This window comes from Hyperoodon ampullatus (assembly GCF_949752795.1).
Source record: "Hyperoodon ampullatus genome assembly, chromosome: 4".
Classification (NCBI taxonomy): domain Eukaryota; kingdom Metazoa; phylum Chordata; class Mammalia; order Artiodactyla; family Ziphiidae; genus Hyperoodon; species Hyperoodon ampullatus.
Genome location: NC_136917.1, coordinates 147345298 through 147366383, shown reverse-complemented (window position 1 = coordinate 147366383; position 21086 = coordinate 147345298). Strand labels below are relative to the sequence as shown.

General features: G+C 39.5%; 3 protein-coding genes across 3 annotated transcripts in view; 2 read left to right on the top strand and 1 right to left on the bottom strand.

Annotated features, from left to right (window-relative positions):
* Window positions 1-777: 777 nt before the first annotated feature.
* On the bottom strand, window positions 778-6123 carry RAD1 (RAD1 checkpoint DNA exonuclease; the record flags this gene model as incomplete). The annotated part of the gene is made up of 5 exons (XM_079703665.1): window positions 778-955; window positions 1293-1391; window positions 3302-3560; window positions 4922-5030; window positions 5929-6123. 5 exons carry the CDS (start codon window positions 6121-6123, stop codon window positions 778-780), a joined length of 840 nt encoding a protein of 279 aa, XP_079559791.1.
* An 807-nt stretch (window positions 6124-6930) lies between these two features.
* On the top strand, window positions 6931-15450 carry BRIX1 (biogenesis of ribosomes BRX1; the record flags this gene model as incomplete). Its single annotated transcript, XM_079703953.1, has 10 exons — window positions 6931-7089; window positions 9396-9507; window positions 10878-10921; window positions 12440-12510; window positions 12649-12698; window positions 12805-12878; window positions 13038-13088; window positions 13218-13319; window positions 14624-14752; window positions 14995-15450. The coding sequence occupies 10 exons, from the start codon at window positions 6931-6933 to the stop codon at window positions 15262-15264; spliced, it is 1062 nt and encodes a 353-aa protein (XP_079560079.1). The 3' UTR covers window positions 15265-15450.
* Window positions 15451-19085: 3635 nt separating this feature from the next.
* Window positions 19086-21086, top strand: part of DNAJC21 (DnaJ heat shock protein family (Hsp40) member C21) — a 28162-nt gene continuing 26161 nt past the window's right edge. Inside the window, exon 1 of the mRNA XM_079702931.1 lies at window positions 19086-19197. Within this exon, the coding sequence (XP_079559057.1) occupies window positions 19101-19197 (97 nt within the window). The 5' untranslated portion in view covers window positions 19086-19100. The remainder of the gene's footprint in view (window positions 19198-21086) is intronic.

Genomic DNA, 21086 nt, shown 5'->3' with positions numbered 1-21086 from the left:
TTTTCAGAACAAGATGAAAATCTGTAACTCTTAAGACTATTTTATAGCCTGTTCACAGATGTCTTCAAAATGTACACTTGAAAAATAAATCATATAATTATTCAGACTTGTTTGACAAAGCCTAAATTTCAGAACATTTGTGAAGAAATCACAGTTAAAAGCAGTCACTTCGATGCAATTAAAGACTATTTTTAAAAAAGTATCCTTTAAAACAGTGATTCTCAAACTTGAGCACTTGTCAGAATCTCCTGGGGGGAAGCTTTTTAAACTACAGATTGCTGGCCCACCCCCAGAGTTACTGACAAGTTTCCAGGTGATCTAGGCACAACACTCTGAGAACCGTTGCTTTAAGACAGATTATCCAGAATTCCAACTAGGGAGCGATGCCCGTATGCCATTGCTTTTTCTAACAGTAAGTAAATAAAAGAACATTTCAGATATGGCTTCACCAAACTTTAAATTTTTAGACACTTGGAATGCCCTGCTTAAGTAGAATAAAACATAAAACTTACTCATCTTGGCTCATAACGATTCCCATGAGTTCGAAAGACAGAACCACAGGCTAGTCCAGTATTGGATAATCTGTGACTACGTGAAAACATTACTTATAAAATATACAGCAACTATTAGGGGGCAGGGACTTAGCTCCTATCTCTTCCATGCTTCTTCCCCTTAGAAAATCCAATAAGAAATCACGAAGAGTGCTACACTCAGAATGAGAACATGACCAATCATGAATGTGTACATAAATAGCACAGTGGATTGCCATACTTAAGACTAAGATTCAGGAACTTCTTCATCAGGACAGCAGTAATATTCCACAAAACATATTTGTCCATCTTCATTTCTAATCATATACTGTAATGAGAGGAACCCTCGGTTATCTGTTCGAATAGATACCTTACAAGATAGGACTAATGCCTTTGTAGAGGGTTTCAGTAAAGAAATCTTGTATCTGTAGAAAAATAAATAAAAAGCTGTTATTTGGACACACTTAGGGCAGTGCTCATAATTCCAAGTAAAGGACAAAAATTAGCCAAGAACTACCAAGTAGCAAATATAAGAATAAAATCAAATACTTGTCCAATTTGCTAGTATTTTCTCTTCATTTTAAAAATTTCATCCACTATTGCAATCCAAAATCCCCAAGTAAACCCAGCAACCTACTATTTATTTTTCTTAATGCTATACTTTTATCTACACATTGAACGTTTTAAAAAATTTATTTAATAGAAACGTGGTATTTAACCTCAGCTTCATCACCAGTGGCAACCTCTATATTAAGAACTGACCTGTTGACCTGGGTCTGATTACAGTGAAATGATTCCATCAAATCAGAATCTTTGGGATAGTCAAGGTGGGAGCTTCCTGCATTCCCAAAAGTAGATAACCTATAGTAGAAAATGAGCAACTCGTTTATTCATTGGTCCAACAATAAGCCACATTAGGATCCAAATAAGAAAACACTTCCTTAAGAAGCTCATTCTGGTGAGTGAAACAGGTATGTAAACACTTGTTGACAAGACACTATAACAAGTACATAATAAAGATTCCTGTAGGATGCTGTGGGAGTACAGGAGAGCTAGCAACTAATACATGGCTTTGAAGAAAGCCAGTCACAAAAGGAATCCATAGGGGTTTGCCTCAATTTCATTACCTGAATTCTACTCTGATACTGTCCTTTCCTCCTCCTGAAATCAGAACCATATAACAGGAGAGAGCTGAGGAGTGACAGAAGACCCTGGTCTTCATCAGCTGCAAGCCTGGGGTCCTGTTCCCTGTCTCTACTGCCCCACCAAGCAATTAGGGCTTTTCTGTATCCCAGACTGTTCTTCAGGCTGTTTTATGGTTTTCTTTGCTTGGTAGTATCAGCAGTTTGTAGACAATTTATGAACGTTTATATGTTTACTTAATCTGCATGAACGTATTGGTCATCTGCTTTGGGGTTAACATGTGGATGGATGAGCACTATATGAGCACAGTGATAAAGACCTAGGTGCTGGCTTTCCCCAGGATCCACCTTTTCTCTCTTCTAACATCACCTCTTTCTCTCAGCTATGTTGTCCATGCCCAGCCATGCTGATGGTTCCCAAATCTAAATTTCCAGTCTAGCCTGATCTCCTGAGCTCTAGATCTACATATCCAACTACTCCCTAGTGTCACAGGCTCCTCAAGTTCAACATATCCAAAAATATTTCAACTTCCAGATCCCCACCATCAAATAATTTCCTATATGGGAGATGAAAGATATCATGATCCATCTAGTTACTCATGCTGAGAGATCATTTAGATGGGGAGCCTCTGGAATACTGTTTAAGTGCCTGGAATTTTAATTCATATCACTGCTTAAGTAGGGTTCCACTGATTTCCATTTTGATTAACATTTTAACCAATCTTGAGCCAAATTTTTAACTGCCTAACCTATGAGAAAGGCCTGCAGTTCTTCTAAAGTAGATACAAAAAGAACAATTACACCTCTCATACTATATGTATTTAACTCCTTTACTCTTTAATATTCTGAAATATTTCAAAAGAGAAGACATTTAAATTCTCTCTCTAAATTGATTCTAATCATGAAAAGAGTTTTGCCATTTCATAATTTGTTGGGTCAAAACATGAGAAGCAGCTTGATAGTTTTTGACACTGTATTCCTGATGAAAATTGCCCTCTCTTAGGAAGCTCACCTCGACCATTCCTGCCTAAGTGCTGGTTCCCTAAGTATTTATGTATAGTATTTTGGAACTTAATGGCATGTAATTTTGTTCCCTCTGAGCTGTTTCACATATATCCTTGTCACCTTGATTTTAAGCTGTTCCTTCCTGTAGTGCTTAATAAGGCAAATGTGCACACAGTAGGTGATCAATAGATACTTAGAGTGAATGAACCATGTATAGAAAACACCTATTTCCTTTTGCATCCTGTACTAACTTGAAATGAAAGAAAAAGAGATGCCGTATACTACAAACACCTTTTCCAAAAGTTTAAGCCCAGTTTTCCTCACAATGCAACCTATCTCCAACAGTTAAGTAGTACAACAATGAAAGGACCACTAGGTTATGAACTAGGAGACTGGGCTACTCTTCTAGAAACCAACACTATCTATGAAGCTTTAAATAGTGAGTTCATCTTTCTGGGTCTTCCTAGTGTCCTGACCTAAAAAAGTATGAAGTAAGAGTAAAAGCTCTCTGAAGTTCTGAAAATTCTAGTAACCTGGATAATAAAAATTCTGCATCCTAAGCAAATGTGTAAGTAGGGAGATGGAGTAAACTACATTAACTATCATTGTACTGCTTTCAAGTACCTGAAATACGGTTTATCTGGAGACATGGTGATCTGTAGGACCTCACTTGTCATATCCAATTCGGAAAACGCTTCACGGAGTCCCTCTGACTGCAGAATAATTTTATTAATGACATTGGTGCTGCAGAAATCAAAATCCAGAGTCTCCTCGGGCTCCTGAGTATTGATTTTACAGACTGTCACCACGCCTCCTTCTTCCAGAAACAGCATCAAAGGGTAACCATAACCTTGGTAACACATCCTAAGTGCAGTTAAAGTCCCTGCAATGGAAACAAATCATACTTGGGGCTTAGCTTTTTAGCTCTGGGTTCAGCTTCTCCTCAAATGATGCCTAAAACTCCTCAAGAATATCTTATCCTGTCCATTTCTAGCATATATGTATGTATATCCTTATAAGAAGGGATCACATCTTCCCTGATGATAGCTGTCTGTAGACAATTCCAAAAATAACTGTAAAATATTGGGAACAAAATGTAATGGAACTCTTTGAAATCGTTTTCCAGGTTGCCAAAAAACACCTCAGAAATAGTTGATTATACATATACAACTTCAGGATGGAGAATCTATATGTTCCAATACTTCATGTAATAACTGTTGTGGAACAGGCTATGCTATTAGTGAACGTTCAATTTGTGCAACGATGGATTGCTTTGATATTGTCTTACTATATCATCAGTGTATTCACTGTGATAAGGACCCTTCCAACCTTTTCTTTTGGGAGATAGTCTTTACATTTCCTCAAATTTTAAGGTCTAATTGGGAGAAAAAGGATGGTTACTGGTGGTTAGGGTTTTACCTCTGCAAACCACTAGAGAGAAGGAGGAATATGACAGGACACTCCAGTTCCTCTTCCTTACTGGGTGGAGAACCACAGTGAGGAATGGGGGAAGGCAGATGCTTTTATGGAAAACTAGCTGGGGAACACTGCATTAGAAAATATAATTTTAACCAGTTCCAATAATAATGGAATTGTCATTACAAAATTAAAATATATTTTCTAGAAGACCGTAACTGAATTTTCCCTAGCAAATATCCAGATTCCTTTCCTATGAAATAAAAAATCATTCTTCTAGGGATTCCTTGTTGTTTTATATCTAGAGCAACCAAATTCACTATTCCTAAAAATATATAAATATTTTAAAGGAAAGCATTTAAGAAAATAAACATAATGTATAAACAGAGATTAAAGAAAAAAGGCAAACAAATTTCGAACACAGTAAACTGGGAGTCAGGACAATTGGTATCTATTTTTTCTGCCACTAACTGTAATTCTAGACAAGTTAGAAAAAAGAAGCAATTAAAACATATTTCTCAACGTTAAAGATATTTAAGACATGTTCAAAGTCTTCTTTTGGTTAGTTCAAATTTAAAATCCTAAAATCTTCATAAATTAAAAAAAAGATGAATGTAAATACTTTTGCAAATATGAAAAGAACCGTAAGCACACTTTCTATTAACACTGTGAAAAATCAGAATCCATGATTGTGGCAAATGAAAAATAAATTGGCAATTAATTTTCTAAACAAATGTTTATATTACTTATATTCTAATAACTTTGCCTGTATTTTTCTGACCATTCTATATAATGCTTTTATGTTATAATGATAATAAAATAGTTCACCTGGCATAGGGCTTGATCCAAAAATAGATAAACAGTCTAAAAGGATGGTTAAATTAATTCGAAAAGTAACAGACTCTTCTTGAACTCTAAACTCTTGAAATATTCCAGCCTATGAAAAAAAGTAAATGTGAAAATGTATATATATTAAAGAATGAAAACTCACATATAAGGTTCTAGATTTCACTTTATATGTTTTTAAAATAACAATATTGTGCTAACCCCATGAAAATAATTTCTGATTATCAATCAAAACATCTTAAACTTTTTCAATTGTGATCCATTAGAATACTGCTACTCAACAGTTGAAAGTGTAACTTTCAGTTACACTGATTTCAGTACCGTGTGAAACTTTATGAAAGGTCCTTCATCTAGCTTCTTGGAGCTAAACTATCCTCCACATGACTCTCCCTTGTCTCCATTTTGTGCCCATCAGTTCAGCGAAGGTCATTTGGAAAACAGCCAATTAGACACCGCATGAGTCATACTGGTTTTCAATTTCTTTTGAGGACAGGAACCATGTCTTATTTATCCCTCTGTACCTGAGGTCATAATGTGCACTTAGGTGTTCTAAAAAAATGCTGAATTAAATCTGAAATCCTATCTGAACCATACAAATATTACTTTGTAAGAACAAATAGATTATTACCACTACAAGGAAAAAAATTAATAATAGGAAGGTAGTGCAAAAGAGCATATACTATGGAAACAAATGTTCTGGGTTCTCATCCCAACTATGCCACTTGCCAGCTGCAGGACTGTTGGCAACATAAAACACTCAGAAAAGTGCTCGCCTATAGTTTAGCTTAATATATTTTAGACATTATTATTATTAACCATTATCTCTGTAAAACACGATGGGGAAAGAATTTGTTACCAGAAGAGAAAAATAATTCAAATAATGATATTTTGTTCTCTAACTTAAATGATGTCTATTAAGACTCTCGGAATTCATTGAGCTGGGTGAAGAATATCATATGTCACAGGCTTAAAGGTGCCTGCTTCCATACCTGAATAAAAGCATTTGCTTGCACACACTTTGCGTTTTCCACTGTAACCTTGATTCCATTTTTAGTAGCGAAACACGTGGCATGTTCTCGGAAATGAATGGCCTTCAAGACAGTGGAGAGATTCCTGACGTTGTCAAGGCTAGCCACTAAGCTGTAATCATTCTCATCTGGGATCTGCTGGGTTAGGAGGGGCATGGTCCACGGCGCATTCGGCCCCGAAGGATGCTCCAGGTGCCAACACCCGCTCCCGCGGGGTCACGAAACACCTGATGAGATGCGACAGATAAAACTCCGCGTCAATGCTGACGAGGCCCGCGATTTCAACGGGCGCTGAGCCGAGTGCAAGAGGTCTAGACGTTAAACTCGGCGGAGCAGGGACTGAACCCCACCTCTCTGCCACTTAACTGTCTCTAACTTGGGGGGAAATTACTGTCTGTAAGCTACGGTTTCGTCGTCCTTACTAAGGAGACAGTAACACACGAAAAGTTACGAAAGATAAAAATAGGCCAACTAACACGGTCATTCGGGGCCAGCTTCAACCAAACTGGGGCTACGTATCCCCAGGGTCGGTTTTGAGGTGTCCCGCACCTCCAACCTTACTCCTAACACAACAGGCGATAGAGGGGCGGCCTTGAGTCCTCGGAAGGTCCTCGAAGAGTCCTAGACAGCGCGGCTCACCAGCCCACGGCACCCGCTTACTAGTCTCGGGATCCCGAGCACCCAAACCTTACCTTTGCGCCGGGACAGGACGCAGCTCCCGGAACACTGGGGAAGTGGAGCGGCTCCCGCCACTCTTTTCAGATGGGCCGACCAGCTCGGCCACCGTCACCATAGAGATAGACGAGGCCTAGAGAGCCGAGCGAGCCGTACCACAGAGACGGGAAAGAGGCACCATAGAGCAGGAGGAGGACTGCCGAGCCCGAGCCCCGGGACCATAGAGATGGGAAAGCGGAGCGAGCGGCTGAGCCGGAAGGAAGGCCTAGAATGAAGGTGGAGAGTAAGATGGCGGTGGCCAAGAGGAAACGGCGTGGAGGCCCGGGGTTTCAGGCGAAAAAGCTAAAAAGAAACGAAAAAGATGCTAAGACGCCTGCTAAGCCGAGCGACGTAGCAGAGGAGGCGGAGGAGGAAGAGAGAGATCGTATTCCAGGCCCGGTTTGCAAGGTTAGAGGAGGCTCTACGGCCGTGGCTTCACGCGCCTTCGTTGGGGCTGCTTACCACATGATGGCTCTGCGGGTTTCCGAGTTGCACGGGTGATTCGGGAGCTCGGTCCCATGTCTCCCGGCGGGACCCCCTACAGCGTTTACATTTAACTCTCGTGCTCGTGACCGCAGTCTTGGAGGCTGCGGGCTGAGCAACAGGGCGGACTTCTGAGCTCTTACCGGCTCACAGGAAGCGACTTACGGGGACTCAGTTACAGTGTTTGGTCTTCCAGTTACTCCAGTTTTTGTTGTCGTTGGAGGATAGTACTTTTTCCCTAAAGTTGTTTCTCGCTCTCGAGTATATCCCTTCCAGTGATGAATTCCAGTGAATCGCTTCCAGAATTCCACATTCTGCCATAATGAGCTGCGGTCAGTTAGGGATCCTGAAGCTTGTTATGCGGTCGTTTAAAAGTTGCTCTTCTTTGGGACTATGATTTTGACTTGTTTGATCTTTAACTCTCAAGGGGTAACGAAAACTGGAGTAGATAGTATGACCTTTACGTATATTCAACAGGGTTTTAACGTGCCAGGCACGTAAGCTGTTAGGTTTTCCCTGCTTTGGGATTGCAAAACTAGAACATGACCACTTCCTCCTAACATGTTGGAGTTCAGAAGAAAACTAAGAACTCATATGAGTTGATGGTTTTTATTCAAAAGAAGGCGAACACAAGTTGTTGGACTTAACTTTCAGTCAACTGAGAGCTCTGTAAGCTAGATCAGATACTGTGGAGACAAGAATTGTGTTTGATTTATTAATTTCTGTCTTCCCCCGCTCCCAAGCGTAAACCTCTTGTCTACCACGTAGTGAGTGATAGATCAGTGACCCTTTGTGGTGGAGTGGCAAGCACTGGGAAAGGAGTTAGCTTTTAGTAATGAAAGCTGAGCTTGACTTCTAGCCCTGATATTAATTATCAGGGACGTTTTGAACTCTTTGCTCACCTGCAAATTAAGAGCAAGGAAATGTGATTTACTGTTTGTGAAGAATAAGCTGGAATTCTTGTAGGTTTTCTGTAAATGTTCGTGTTCTCACTCTTCCCTTTACGAGCTAGAAAGAAAGACGATAGTAGCAATGATCTGAGTCACAATATAAAAAACATTTCTGAAGTGCAAGAGATAAAGATTACTTTAGGATAACCAGGTAAGGGATCATGAAGGATTTAGCCTTTGAGCTGGATCCCAAGGTAAGGGCAGAATTCTGATATTCAAAAATGAGAGGGAACAATATAAGAGGGAGAGAGCGAGAGAGAGGAAAAAAACTAATCAAAGGTGTTGAAGTGGACGAAATGCTGACAGTTTAAAAAGTACAGCCAAGTTGGTTAAAGTGTAGGGTTTATTTGGGGCAATAGTGAGGTAGAAATATAGATGTATTTTATTTTTTTTAATTTTTTTATTAGTTTCTGCTTTATAACAAAGTGAATCAGTCATACATATACATCCGTTCCCACATCCCTTCCCTCATGCATCTCCCTCCCTCCCACCCTCCCCATCCCACCCCTCCAGGCGGTCACAATATAGATGTATTTTAGAATCTAATGTTAAAGCTGTGTCATTTTGGACTTTGTTTAGAGAACCCTGGAAGGTAAAGATGTGATTGGAGCATGTAGGCGGTAGTCTGCCTTCTCTGTTGGAGGAGCTTCTGGCTGGAAAGACCAGCATTTAGAAGATTTGCAATTGATATGAGATTAAGAATCTGAAGCTTGAAGGCAGTATCACTAGGAGAGGACTAAGCTGTTGCAAAGAGAGATTGATAGCATTTACTAGTGCTTATGATATGAGAGAACAAGGGCCAACAGAAGAGTCAAAGCGTGGGGGACTGAAATGATGGTGACATCATCAGAAAAATAAATAGCAAGGAAATTTACCGGATTTTAAGGGTTGGTATTCTAGAGTTGAATTTGAGGTAAGCCAAATACTTGGATTATTAGGGCTAGAAAGAGTTCCTTACCTTTCTGTAGAGTTAGTTGACAGTCAAAGCTGTGAGAATGATTATGAGAACTCTGTCCTGGAGAGATCAGAAATAAAAAAGAGGGCTAAGAAAGAATCTTTAGAGTCAGGAGGAGGAATTGGAGAGATTGAAGAAAAAAAACAAAAAGAAAGGAAGCCAAGGAGATTCTGGGTAGCAGCTGGGGTCAGTGAGTGCTACAGAGATATTGGATTAAAGGTTAAGGTCAGGATTGTTTGGCTTGCTACTTGGATGCTTAATCTGTAAACAAACAAGGTAGACTCACTATGAAATGTTAAAATTCATCTCACTTTTTTTTTCTTTAGGGCAAGTGGAAAAATAAGGAACGGATTCTCATCTTTTCTTCTAGAGGAATAAATTTCAGAACAAGACATTTAATGCAAGACTTGAGAATGTTGATGCCTCATTCTAAAGCAGGTACCTTTATATCATATACTGTAAAATTTTGTATTTGTAAACTTGCCTGTTTATATGTTTTCACTTCGAGTCACACTTTGTTCGTTCACCATGTCAGGTAAAGAACCATGACTTCTCAGAGAAGTGTATGTTCAGTGCCAAGATTTTTCCAATTAATATTTTGTTAGAAATTCTTTGCAAAATTCATTAAACATTCTCTTCACTTTCTTAAACAGATATCCCAACTAGCAAAACATTTCTTAAAGGTCCAGGAATGCGTTCAGTGTAATGTTCTCAGAGGTCATGAGCTGGTTTGTCCTTCTAAATGATTTGGGACTGCCATGTATTGCTTTCTGTATTTAAAAAAACTTTTTATTAAAAACCTTGATGCGCCAGGAGTAGGATTTCAAGCACCTTCAAGTTGGGACTCAGTCTGGTCCTAAGTGCCAAGCTTTTCTTTTTAGTAATGGGGTATCTTACAGGCAAGTGAAGAACACCTAGTTTGGGCTTTATAACTGTGACAGCGCCCTCATGCAGGTGTTTTTGTGCCTGTGTTGGGAGGTGCTTTTGATTTTAATTCTGGGTAATAACTTAGTTCTTTAGTTCTTCAGTGTTTCTCAAACTGAGGTCTGCTGTTAATCTTCAGGACTCTGAAACTAATGAGAGAATTTTGATTTATGAGCTCTAAATGTGGTTTGTGAGAATTTTCCCATTTTTGAAAGGGATTCATAGAATTCAGGCATACCTCTTTTTATTGCGCTTCGCTTTATTGCAATTTTTTCCCCTATTTGAAGGTTTGTGGCAACCCTGTGTCGAGCGAGTTTCTTGGTGCCATTTTTTCAGTGGCATTTATTTGCTCACTTTATGTCTGTGTCACATTTTGGTAATTCTTGCAATATTTCAAACTTTTTCATTGTTAGCATTTTTTAGCACTAAAATATTTTTAAATTAAGGTATGTACATTGTTTTTTTAGACATAATGTTATTGTATACTTAACAGACTACAGTATAGTATAAATGTAACATTTATATGCACTGGGAAACCAAAAAAATTTGCGTGACTCACTTTATTGCGATATTCGCTTTGTTACGGTAGTCTGGAACTGAACCGGCAGCATCTCTGAGGTATGTCTGTACACAAGTAAGAGACACTGCTTAGAGCTTTATAATTCTTGAGGACTATTTTTAATCACTCATGTTTACATTTCTAAAGAACAAGATTTTTAAAGAGGTCATGTGTTTTCAGGTCTAATTATTTTGAAGATTAATAAAATTTCATTTAAACTGAAGATTATAAAAATACTTAATATTTAATTTCCTAGAAAGTATGTGTGACTTGATTGAAGTAGCTTTGAAATTTTTTGTTTACTTACCTTTTTTTCTTTTTATAGATACTAAAATGGATCGTAAAGATAAGTTATTTGTGATTAACGAGGTAATTTTAGTTAATTTTAATTAAAGTAAAATATTCTAGCAACATTGTATTTAGGAACACAATATTTGGAACACTAGAAATAGTTCATTTAAAAAATAAGTCATTCAGTGACGTTTAAGTTTTGTATAAGATAACGCAAATTTTATGAACTTTAATTATCTGCCTTTTAAATTTTTATAGTACTCGTTGTCTATTTTACACAGTTTAGTGCTTCAATGTATATTATTTCTTGATCATTCTTATATTTGTCTTCTCTCAACAAGCATACTGAAATTTCATGAGGACAAGGATTATCTCATTCTTTTTTTTTCTCATTATGACTAGTACAGTAGTGCTAAATTCATAGTAGGTACTCATAAAAATTATCAACATAAATAAAATAAAAAGCCCATTAAATATTTTTTAAAACTCATTGAAAAGTATTTTGCCAGTTTTAAAAGAGGTGCATGTGATATTTGCTCTTGAGATATTACAAACTAGTAATATGTTAAATTTTCAAAGTATTGTTGAAGACTAAACTTGGGTTTTTAGAGCAGATTTTCTTTTAAAACTTAGAAGAATTGTTTTAAGTTAATTCTCTTTAGCTATTAGAAAGGCCTCTGTTATTTGTTTAGCACAAATGTTTGAAGTGCTGCTCTATCATGGCATTATTCTATAGAAACGGTGTTTTTAAAAATGCCCCTGTCATCATGGAGCTTACATTCTAATGGGGGAGACAGGCCGTAAACAAGTAGTATAATTTCAAGTGAAGATAGGAGAAATAAACAGGATATAGGTTGCCAGCAACTAAAGCTCACAACTTAGTGTGTAGTTGTGTTTATTGTAAGACCAGTAAGGAACAAAAGCATTGGACTAAAAAATTCTTAAACCTCAGGTAGTGTATATGTATTAGTTTTTGAACACTACAATAATATAGGACTTCATTCCTTTTGTATATTTCTCAATTGTGACTTTGTAAATCTTTAAGATGTTGAAGTTTAATTCAACTTGAAATGGGTTTTGTATACTTGCCTTTCACCAGCTCCTTAGTGATTTTACAGAACCAAATCACAGAAATGGTAGTACAGATAAGGAAGAAAAAACAGATTTCTTGAGCTTAAAATCAAAAAGCTAAAGAGTTAAAAATCAAAGTAACCATTATAAAGGATGTTTTTGGTTCTGTAAGGACTGTATTTTTCTACAGTTGGTGAGGCTAATTGTAATGTGCTTTATCCCTGGGGCATTTGTTTTAAATCTTTGTAGTTTGTACACAGGACCATGGTCAGAACAAGAGGTTCCCCAAGGGAGGCCAGTAAAAATGCTAGGCCAGAAAGAGTAGCTGCTTCCACCAAAGAGGTGGGCAGAACACCTAAGAGGAACTTTAAACGTTTCCATGAATAAATTTACCTTGATTTAGACCTTTGTAGCCTATTAACCTGCTTAAGTATTTTTGAAGGCATCTAAATATTCATTGCATTGAATTGCTTTAGATCTTATTTTTATTATCCACTTCATTTTTCTATACTTTGCTCCATTTAGGTTTGTGAAATGAAAAACTGCAATAAATGTATCTATTTTGAAGCTAAGAAAAAACAAGATCTCTATATGTGGTAAGAGAATGTATTAAACAAGATTAGAGAATATGTGAATATTATTAGCGCATTATGGTGTCTTCTAAACTGAATTGGTAGTGAGCTTTTACTACGTTCTAAATTTTAATTAGTTGAAAAAGCTTTTATATTTTTTAGGCTTTCAAATTCACCTCATGGACCATCTGCTAAATTCCTTGTTCAAAATAGTAAGTTGATTCAATTTAAAAGTTTTTGTGAGAAAATTGAAAATAATCTTTTGGGATAATCGTGCCAAAGTTATAACTATTTTTGTTGCTGTTGTAATTTTTCTAGTTCATACCCTAGCTGAGCTAAAGATGACTGGAAACTGTTTGAAAGGTTCTCGGCCCCTCTTGTCTTTTGATCCTGTAAGTTTTTCATTTAGTGTATGAGGTCTAATTTTCTTACTGTGCATGGTTGCTTTTTGGTGGATAGAGTTGTATAATTCAATTTAGTTAATATAAAAACACAAACAATTTTAAACAAAACTAATGTTGTCAAGTAATATGTTCACTCTATTTTTATAGGCTTTTGATGAATTACCACATTTTGCTTTGTTAAAAGAACTCTTAATTCAGGTAAATATCTTTACTAGAAACTATTTTTAGTAAAATATTATAAATGAGTGTCTTCCTTTTAACTTAGCTATCTAAAGCACACATGGTATGTCATAGAATACGGAACTAATGTGCCCTTTTTCCCACTAGATCTTTAGTACACCACGGTATCATCCCAAAAGTCAACCATTTGTGGACCATGTGTTTACGTTCACTATTTTGGATAATAGGATATGGTTTCGGAACTTTCAGGTTAGCTTTAATTAACTTTTAATTATACTTTGAAATAAATTAGGATATATTGCTTTTATAGACATGGAAAATGCAAATGATAAATTCTTTTCTTTTCCGTCGCTTTCTTTTCCCCACAGACTTGTAGTAAATAACCTTTATCTCATAACTTAGGTTCATGGCTATCAGCTAATATGGTGTATGGATTTTCTAACAAGCCACTATATATTGAGTAAAATATAAGTTTCTGTCCCAAGAGGTTAGAATCTACCAGGGGTGAGGTGGGGTTTAAGACTTTGAAAAACATAACCCCTGTAGAAAGCATTCAATGAGAACTATTAGATGAGTCATACAGTGATTCATCCAGGAGGAGAGAGGTGATTCTGGAAATCTGTGGAGAGGTGGAAGAGAGCAGCAAGGCAAAATTTCAGACAGCTTATGAAGTAAACTGGGCTCTTTTCTGCATGTTGTTATTATATTGGATACTTTGCAGTGTGAGTTAAACATATCCCCTTCTTAACCCCTGAGGGCAGGCATACCTTAACCAACTATAGTAATATTTGTAGTTCAGAAGTTGTCTCTTAATTCCACAGTCAGTAACCATTCAAAAATAAATTTTGCCAATGTCTTTTTATCTGCCTTTTAATCTAATTTGAATTAAATTTATAAAAACAATTTAGGGGTTGATTTAAATTTTGAAAGGGTGCCCCATAGGGTGCTTTAATCCATTTTGTTATCATGGCATGCATGCATTCATTCATTCATTCATTTATTTATTTAATTTATTTATGAATGATTGATTGATTGATTGATTGCGGTCCGCGGGCGTCTCACTGCTGTGGCCTCTCCCGTTGCAGAGCACAGGCTCCGGACGTGCAGGCTCAGCGGCATGGCTCACGGGCCCAGCCGCTCCACGGAACGTGGGATCTTCCCGGTCCGGGGCACGAACCCGTGTCCCCTGCATTGGCAGGCGGACCCTCAACCACTGCGCCACCAGGGAAGCCCATGGTTGCAGTTTTAAATATTCATTTAACCACAATTTTTCAAGAAGATGCACATTGTGAGAAGCAAGATACAGACCAAATTGAAGTGACTCAATTTTAAAAACACACTGAAAAAACATTTATATTTTCCTATGACAACTATCTGTAACCAGTAATGTATTTCAGAAAGTATTGATGATTTGGCACTTGCCAAGTTTCACTTCCACCTTAACTTCATTGGTTATCAGTTCTTTTAGGCACATTTGTAATGAGGATATAGCCTGTATACGTTTTAGGAGTAGTATATCCAAACCAAAATGAAATGTTTCCTTTTTATTAAAGATCATAGAAGAAGATGCTGCTCTTGTAGAAATAGGACCCCGTTTTGTCTTAAATCTCATAAAGATTTTCCAGGGAAGTTTTGGAGGACCAACTTTGTATGAAAATCCTCACTACCAGTCACCAAACATGGTAAGCTGTTTTTGTTCAGTGGTCCTTGATGTCCCAGAACTCTTGGGCCAAAATAATTCTGTCAAGTAACTATTCTGTTAACTGTGAACTGAATTTGGTTTTTGCTGCGTACAGTCTTACAAATTGCTTTTTTTTTGATGACACAGGGTGAAGGGAAGTAGGGTTCATAAGTGAATGTCTTTGCCATATATAAAATGTTTATTTTTATTTCAAAAGCACCTTTAATATTTTTTTGTTTCTAGCATCGGCGTGTCATAAGATCCGTCACAGCTGCAAAATACAGAGAGAAACAGCAAGTGAAAGATGTGCAGAAGCTGAGAAAGAAAGAGCCAAAGACTATTCTTCCCCATGATCCCACTGCAGATGTTTTTGTTACACCAGCTGAGGAAAAGCCGATAGAAATACAGTGGGTAAAACCAGAGCCAAAAGTCGATTTGAAAGCAAGAAAGAAAAGGATTTATAAAAGGCAAAGGAAAATGAAACAGAAGATGAACAGTGGGAATGCAAAATGAATCAATGGATAACTAATTTGTTCTCATTTGTTTTATATTTATTTTATGTTCAATGTGTAAGTACTTTTATTATTCGGGACGACCTTATATCTAATTAGTGTGACATTTAAAACAGAAAAATTAAGATTTTGTGGCTTTGGGGGGTCGGGTCCTATGTTTTTCTAAATAAAATATCACCAGAACTCATCACTTAATTTCTGTTTTTCTTTTCAAAGCTTGTTTGTATTATTAAAAACTTAGCACACTTAAGGTTTAGGCCTGCTCTCTTGGATTAAAATTTTGAGTTTAGCAAAGCTGAGATTCAAAGAGATTTATCGGATCATTATTACATGTAAAACAGCATTAGGCACTTGGAGAGCATACTTTCAGGTGGTAAAGTTGGGGTAGACTGCTAGAAGGGAAAGCATCTTACTGAGGTTTGAGTCCCTGAGTCACCAATCAGTGAGGCCCCAGAAAAGCCAACCTCTCATCTTGTTTTCTTACCTTGAAAATGTATGCTAAAAATACTTCAGTTTTGGGCTTCCCTGGTGGCACAGTGGTTGAGAGTCCGCCGGCCGATGCAGGGGACACGGGTTCGTGCCCCGGTCTGGGAAGATCCCACATGCCGCGGAGCGGCTGGGCCCGTGAACCATGGCCGCTGAGCCTGCGCGTCCAGAGCCTGTGCTCCGCAACGGGAGAGGCCACAACGGTGAGAGGCCCGCGTACTGCAAAAACAAAACAAACAGAAAAAAAACTTAGGTTTTGCAAATCAAATGAGTTAATATATGTGTTGAAAGCTTTTTGTAGATTACAAATTTAATTTAGAAGCAGTGCCTGTAAATTACTTATCAAATTAACAGTAAAAGGAAGAAAAACAGGACAGTTGTTAAGACGGCACCAGAAGATTTGAATTTCTCCTGTTAGGAAAGAACTTTACTTGAAGTAAAGAGCACTGGGCTTACCACCCTGGAAGTCGATTAGTAATGGAAAGACAAGATTCTGGGTGCAAGTGGCCAGGGATAGGGGTCATGGATGTGGTGTTTTGTCACCCACTAATTTCATGCTAATCATTTTCTCCTGTCTTTTTCTGCAGCGTGATTAGTAATTCCATAGTATTCCACTCTGTCACAGCTATCTAAGCAGTCCCTTGTTGGATATTTGAGTATTTCACTTTTATCTTTTTTGGTATAGGTGCTTGCAGCAAACTTTCTATAGATAGTTTTTACAATATTTGTGGTTTCCTATAAGTAGAACTCTGGTCAAAAATTATGAACCTGTTCCCGTAAATACTGTACCTCACCAGAGGTTAGTGTTCATTTCCTTACACCCTTGCTGAGATAATCTTTGTCAATTTGATAGGTAAAAAAATGAATACTGTTTTTTGGCTATGTACTGGGTTTTCTTTTGTGACTAGTCTTTTGTGTGGTAGTTACATGAATTTGTAAGGGCTCTTTTATATAGTGAGGTTTTTCTAGGCATCTTTCCCAGTTTGTCACTTGGGTTTTGATTTTGTCTTTATTTTAGATCTGTGTAGGCAGAATGATCAGTTTTTCCATTTCACTTTTTCCTAATTTTCTGCTAAGAAAGGCCTTGAGTGTATAATTAGGCTACTTTATCTTGAAATGGTCTAAGTTAAGCTACTTACCTTGAAATTTAAGTAATTCAAGTCAGAGATTCACTTGAAATATTCAGTACTTGTATGTGCCTAATGAAAGGCAAATCTGGTTAAGTGCAGGGGAAAAAAGTCCATTATTTAAGCGATAGAATATAGACTGAAAATGAGCTGTATATTTCCCTTTTGTAATCATTTATATGGATAACTCATTTGAATGAGAATTCCTCATCTCCCAAGTCCATGTTCATTTAGAAGTCAGCCTGTTTAGTGAAGATCTTCTTGAGACTGAAATTTATATGCAGTGTAATTGTCTTTAAAGTTTGATACAATGTTATAAGTAAAAATAGATCCCTTTTTCCCTCAGGAGGAAAAAAAAAGGTAGCGAAACCAGATGGAGTTGGAGGAAGAAAAAAGTACTTCGTTTTTTCACTTTTTGTCCAACCCCCCCTCCCCTAATTCCATTCTCAGATGGGGAAAGGTCCTGTTTTTCATTGCACTCAAACTTCTCAATCCCTACCTATTACCAATTTACAATCCAAGACCATATAGTATCTTCCTCCTTTGGAAAAGAGGCAAGTATGAATTTTGAGTAGTGGGTTGGACAGTGTTGTGCCTAGAAACTTGATGAGGTTTAGAGTTGGTTGGTTTTGATTGTGCAGGGGGCAGGGTATTAGGGAAGAAAGGGACAGCTTCCTAAACTTTGGATACCCAACTCTGTACAATAGATATTTGTTAGCAACAGAGCCAGCCCTTCTCTCTAACCCTTCTCTCTAACCGTACGTGGTTGACAAAGACAACCTACATCTAACAACTGATATATGTAAACATTCCACATTACAGTGAAATATTCTGGTGTACTGGGGCATTTTTTAAAAAATATTTATTTATTTTTGGCTGTGTTGGGTCTTTGTTGCTGTGTGCGGGCTTTCTCTAGTTCCAATGAGTGGGGGCTACTCTTCATTGTGGTGCGTGGGCTTCTCATTGCGGTGGCTTCTCTTGTTGCAGAGCACGGGCTCTGGAGCGCAGGCTCACTAGTTGTGGCGCACGGGCTTAGTTGCTCCGCGGCATGTGGGATCTTCCCGGATCAGGGCTCGAACCCGTGTCCTCTAAGCATTGGCAGGAGGACTCTTTAACTACTGTGCCACCAGGGAAGCCCTATACTGAGGCATTTTAATGACAATTAGTATAGTATTTTGACACCTTATCAAATTGCTTGGAACAGTTGTTCAGATCTTACATCCCATAGTACAGTGTATCAGTTAGATCAACCAAAACCTATTGGTTAAATACTATTTCTTAACTGCATTTTTTTTGTTGTTGTTGGCCCGCTGGTCTTGTGGGATCTTAATTCCCCTGACCAGGATGGAACCCAGGCCCTTGGCAGTGAAAGCGCCATGTCCTAACCACTGGACTGTCAGGGAATTCCCTTAACTTCATTCTTAAAGTAAACCAATCTTGGAAATGTAGGTTTAGAGGCCAGAAAGTTAGGATTAAAGAGTGATGGATGGGTGAATCCGCACAATTTCATTCACATTGGTGGTAAAACATTTAGTACTATGTTACTTCAAAACGTGTTGATGCTTCCCTCTTAAATGGTTTCAGTTTAAGTCATTTACTCTTATTTCTCATGCACATTGGTCAGGACAAGCAATATTAGAGATCTCATTAAGTGGTAACCGAAGATACCTGAAAAGAGTTAAAAAACCTGTATCCGATCCAACCGAATCCTGCCACTGATTGGTTGGGGAGGCTTGAGCAAACCACTTGCCTGAGTGTCGTCCTCATCTGTAAAAGCGGGGCTCACATTAAAGAACCAGATGTTTTCCAGAATATCATCCCATGAGACTCCTATCTCAGCTCTCAGGTCGGCTGTCAAGTTGGTGTCACTCTGACTGTCCTCGGTGTCCCTCACAATAACACCCACCGTGGCCCCGCCTTCCTCCCGCCGCGGCTCCGCCTCCCTCCTGCGCGGCTATTTCCGGGACAGGGTCCTCCCCCAGCCCATGCGGAGCCGCGGCCTCCGGCAACGCCCCCTCCGCGCTCCCGCGTGCCGCAACCGGCGCCGCCTTTCGCCGCTGCGCGCCGCCGTCGCTGCCGCCGCGCTCGCTGGCTGGCCCGGTGCGGGCGCCGGGCTCCTGCCACAGGATCTGAGAACCACCAGCGCCACCACCACCACTTCGGCCCGGGCCCGGGCACCGGTCCCGCCCCGGGCCCCGGCCTGAGCCCCCCGCCCGGCCGGGCGATGGAGTGTCTCTACGAGGCGCTGGGGGTGCGGCGCGACGCCAGCGAGGAGGAGCTCAAGAAGGCCTATCGGAAGCTGGCTCTGAAATGGCACCCGGGTAACTACTCCGCAACCGCCGTGGCCCCTCGCAGAAGCCTTGGCCCTCGCGACCTTTCTCACGCCTCTCCCTAGGGTAACTCCAGGAACCTGGCTGTGCCCGAAGCTGCCCGCTCGGTAACTCCCCTCGCCCTGGAAACCGGGCCAGCGCCCACCCGGCGCCCGGCTAGGTGGCCCCTGCGCAGGCCTGGCGATGAGCGTCCTCGGCTCCTCTGTGGACGCAGCCCTCCACCCCCAGGCTTCACTCGAGCCCCGAGCACCTCGTCCCTTCCTAGACGCCCCCCGCCCCCGGTTCCCGCGTGGCCACTGGCTGGGGAAAGATAAAGTCCTAGAGACTTCGCTGCCCCTCCCACTCCTTCGCAGACGGCCCCGAGCGGGGAGGAGTCGCGAGCTCTTAACCCAGTCCTGCCTCAGGCTTGTCCCCTTGCTGGACTCCCCTGCAGCTCGGCTTCCCCGGGCTTCTCGGCGGCCCTCAGCTTCATCAAGGAATCCAAGCTGCTTAAGTGTAATTAAGACAAAGGAGCTAGTGAAATGTCTTCTAAATGGCTATGCCTTTTTTTTTTTTTTCTCTTTTGGTAGGCTGAGTGACCCTGTAGTTCACTTCGGATGTTCTGCAGATTAAGAATTTTGAGTGTTTTCCCTAGTGAAGTTCACGTGTTTACTTAAAAGTATGCTTCCTTTGGATGCTTTATTTGGTTGTAGTCCAGGCCTTTGTGACTGTCTTGAAGTAATTTGATCTTCTAGACTAGGGAACTAAGACAGAATTTGAATCTCAGCTTTTTGAGGTTTATAAGAAGCTTTCGTATTAGTACTAGTCCATAAGCATGTTTCTAGAGTCTCTGAAATGCTAAGATGGAAACCTCAGAGTCTTGTTTGGAAAACATGCCTTACACACACGAAAAGTTAAATACAAATGCAAACAAAATAGCATAGCATATATAATTGGTAGCTGTGTTGATAGAACAACTAATAACTGCCCCAGGAATTCAGGGCAGGGAGTTTTTACTATGTACTGAAAGGCAGTGAGGCTCCCCCTTGGCAGAGGAGTCTAGCCATTAGCTGTATCCTGGAGGAATGGGATTGAGAGAAGTGAATATAACAGTATGGGAAAGAGCACTGAGTGGCCCAAAGATGGCCTAGGGGACAGTTCGACCGAAGGCAGTGTTTATCGGAAGTCTGAAAATACGGGTTGAGAGAAGAGCTGAAGGAAGGGCTCGGGACCCAAAGTCAGAAGGTAATGGTTATAGTTGATGGAACAGGAGGTATGGGTTTGTTGCTTAAAGTTGTAATGATGACCAACAGAGGAACTAAAAAAAATCTGATGTATATTGGAAGGGAAGAGGTAAATGAGCTAAATGTTCATTAAGAAGTCATTAGCTATATCCAAAATTAATAGGTCCAAAATTAATGTAGAAGCATATTCTTAGAGTAATAGGGGTTACCGTTAGAAATCGAGTTAAGAATTTGTTGACTCTGGGTGGGAAAGGGTGGGAAAGAGGATTACTGCTTGTCACTAAGTGCATATATCATTTTGATGACAGTATTAAAACGTTTTTGAGTAGTAGTTTGAGATTAGATTGTAAAGGGCTTTGAATGTTAGGCGAAGGACTGTGAAATTTGTTTATCCAATAGTGGAGAGTTGAGGCTGGTTTTATTAAGATGTCTTGGGAAGGTGCTATGAAGGCAGCTTAGTCGTATGAGGGGGGGTGGAGACAGAAGTCAGGTAGAGTCCGCCTTGGGCACCGATGGGCCAAAACTAGGCTTGGGGTCAGTGGGAGGGGTAAGGCCTGGGATGAAGAGAAGTTGCAAAAGAAAAATTACCAGATTTGTGACTAGTTGGAAGTCAGTGCAAAGAAGAAGGCAAATGTTACTAAAATATCAGTTAACTAC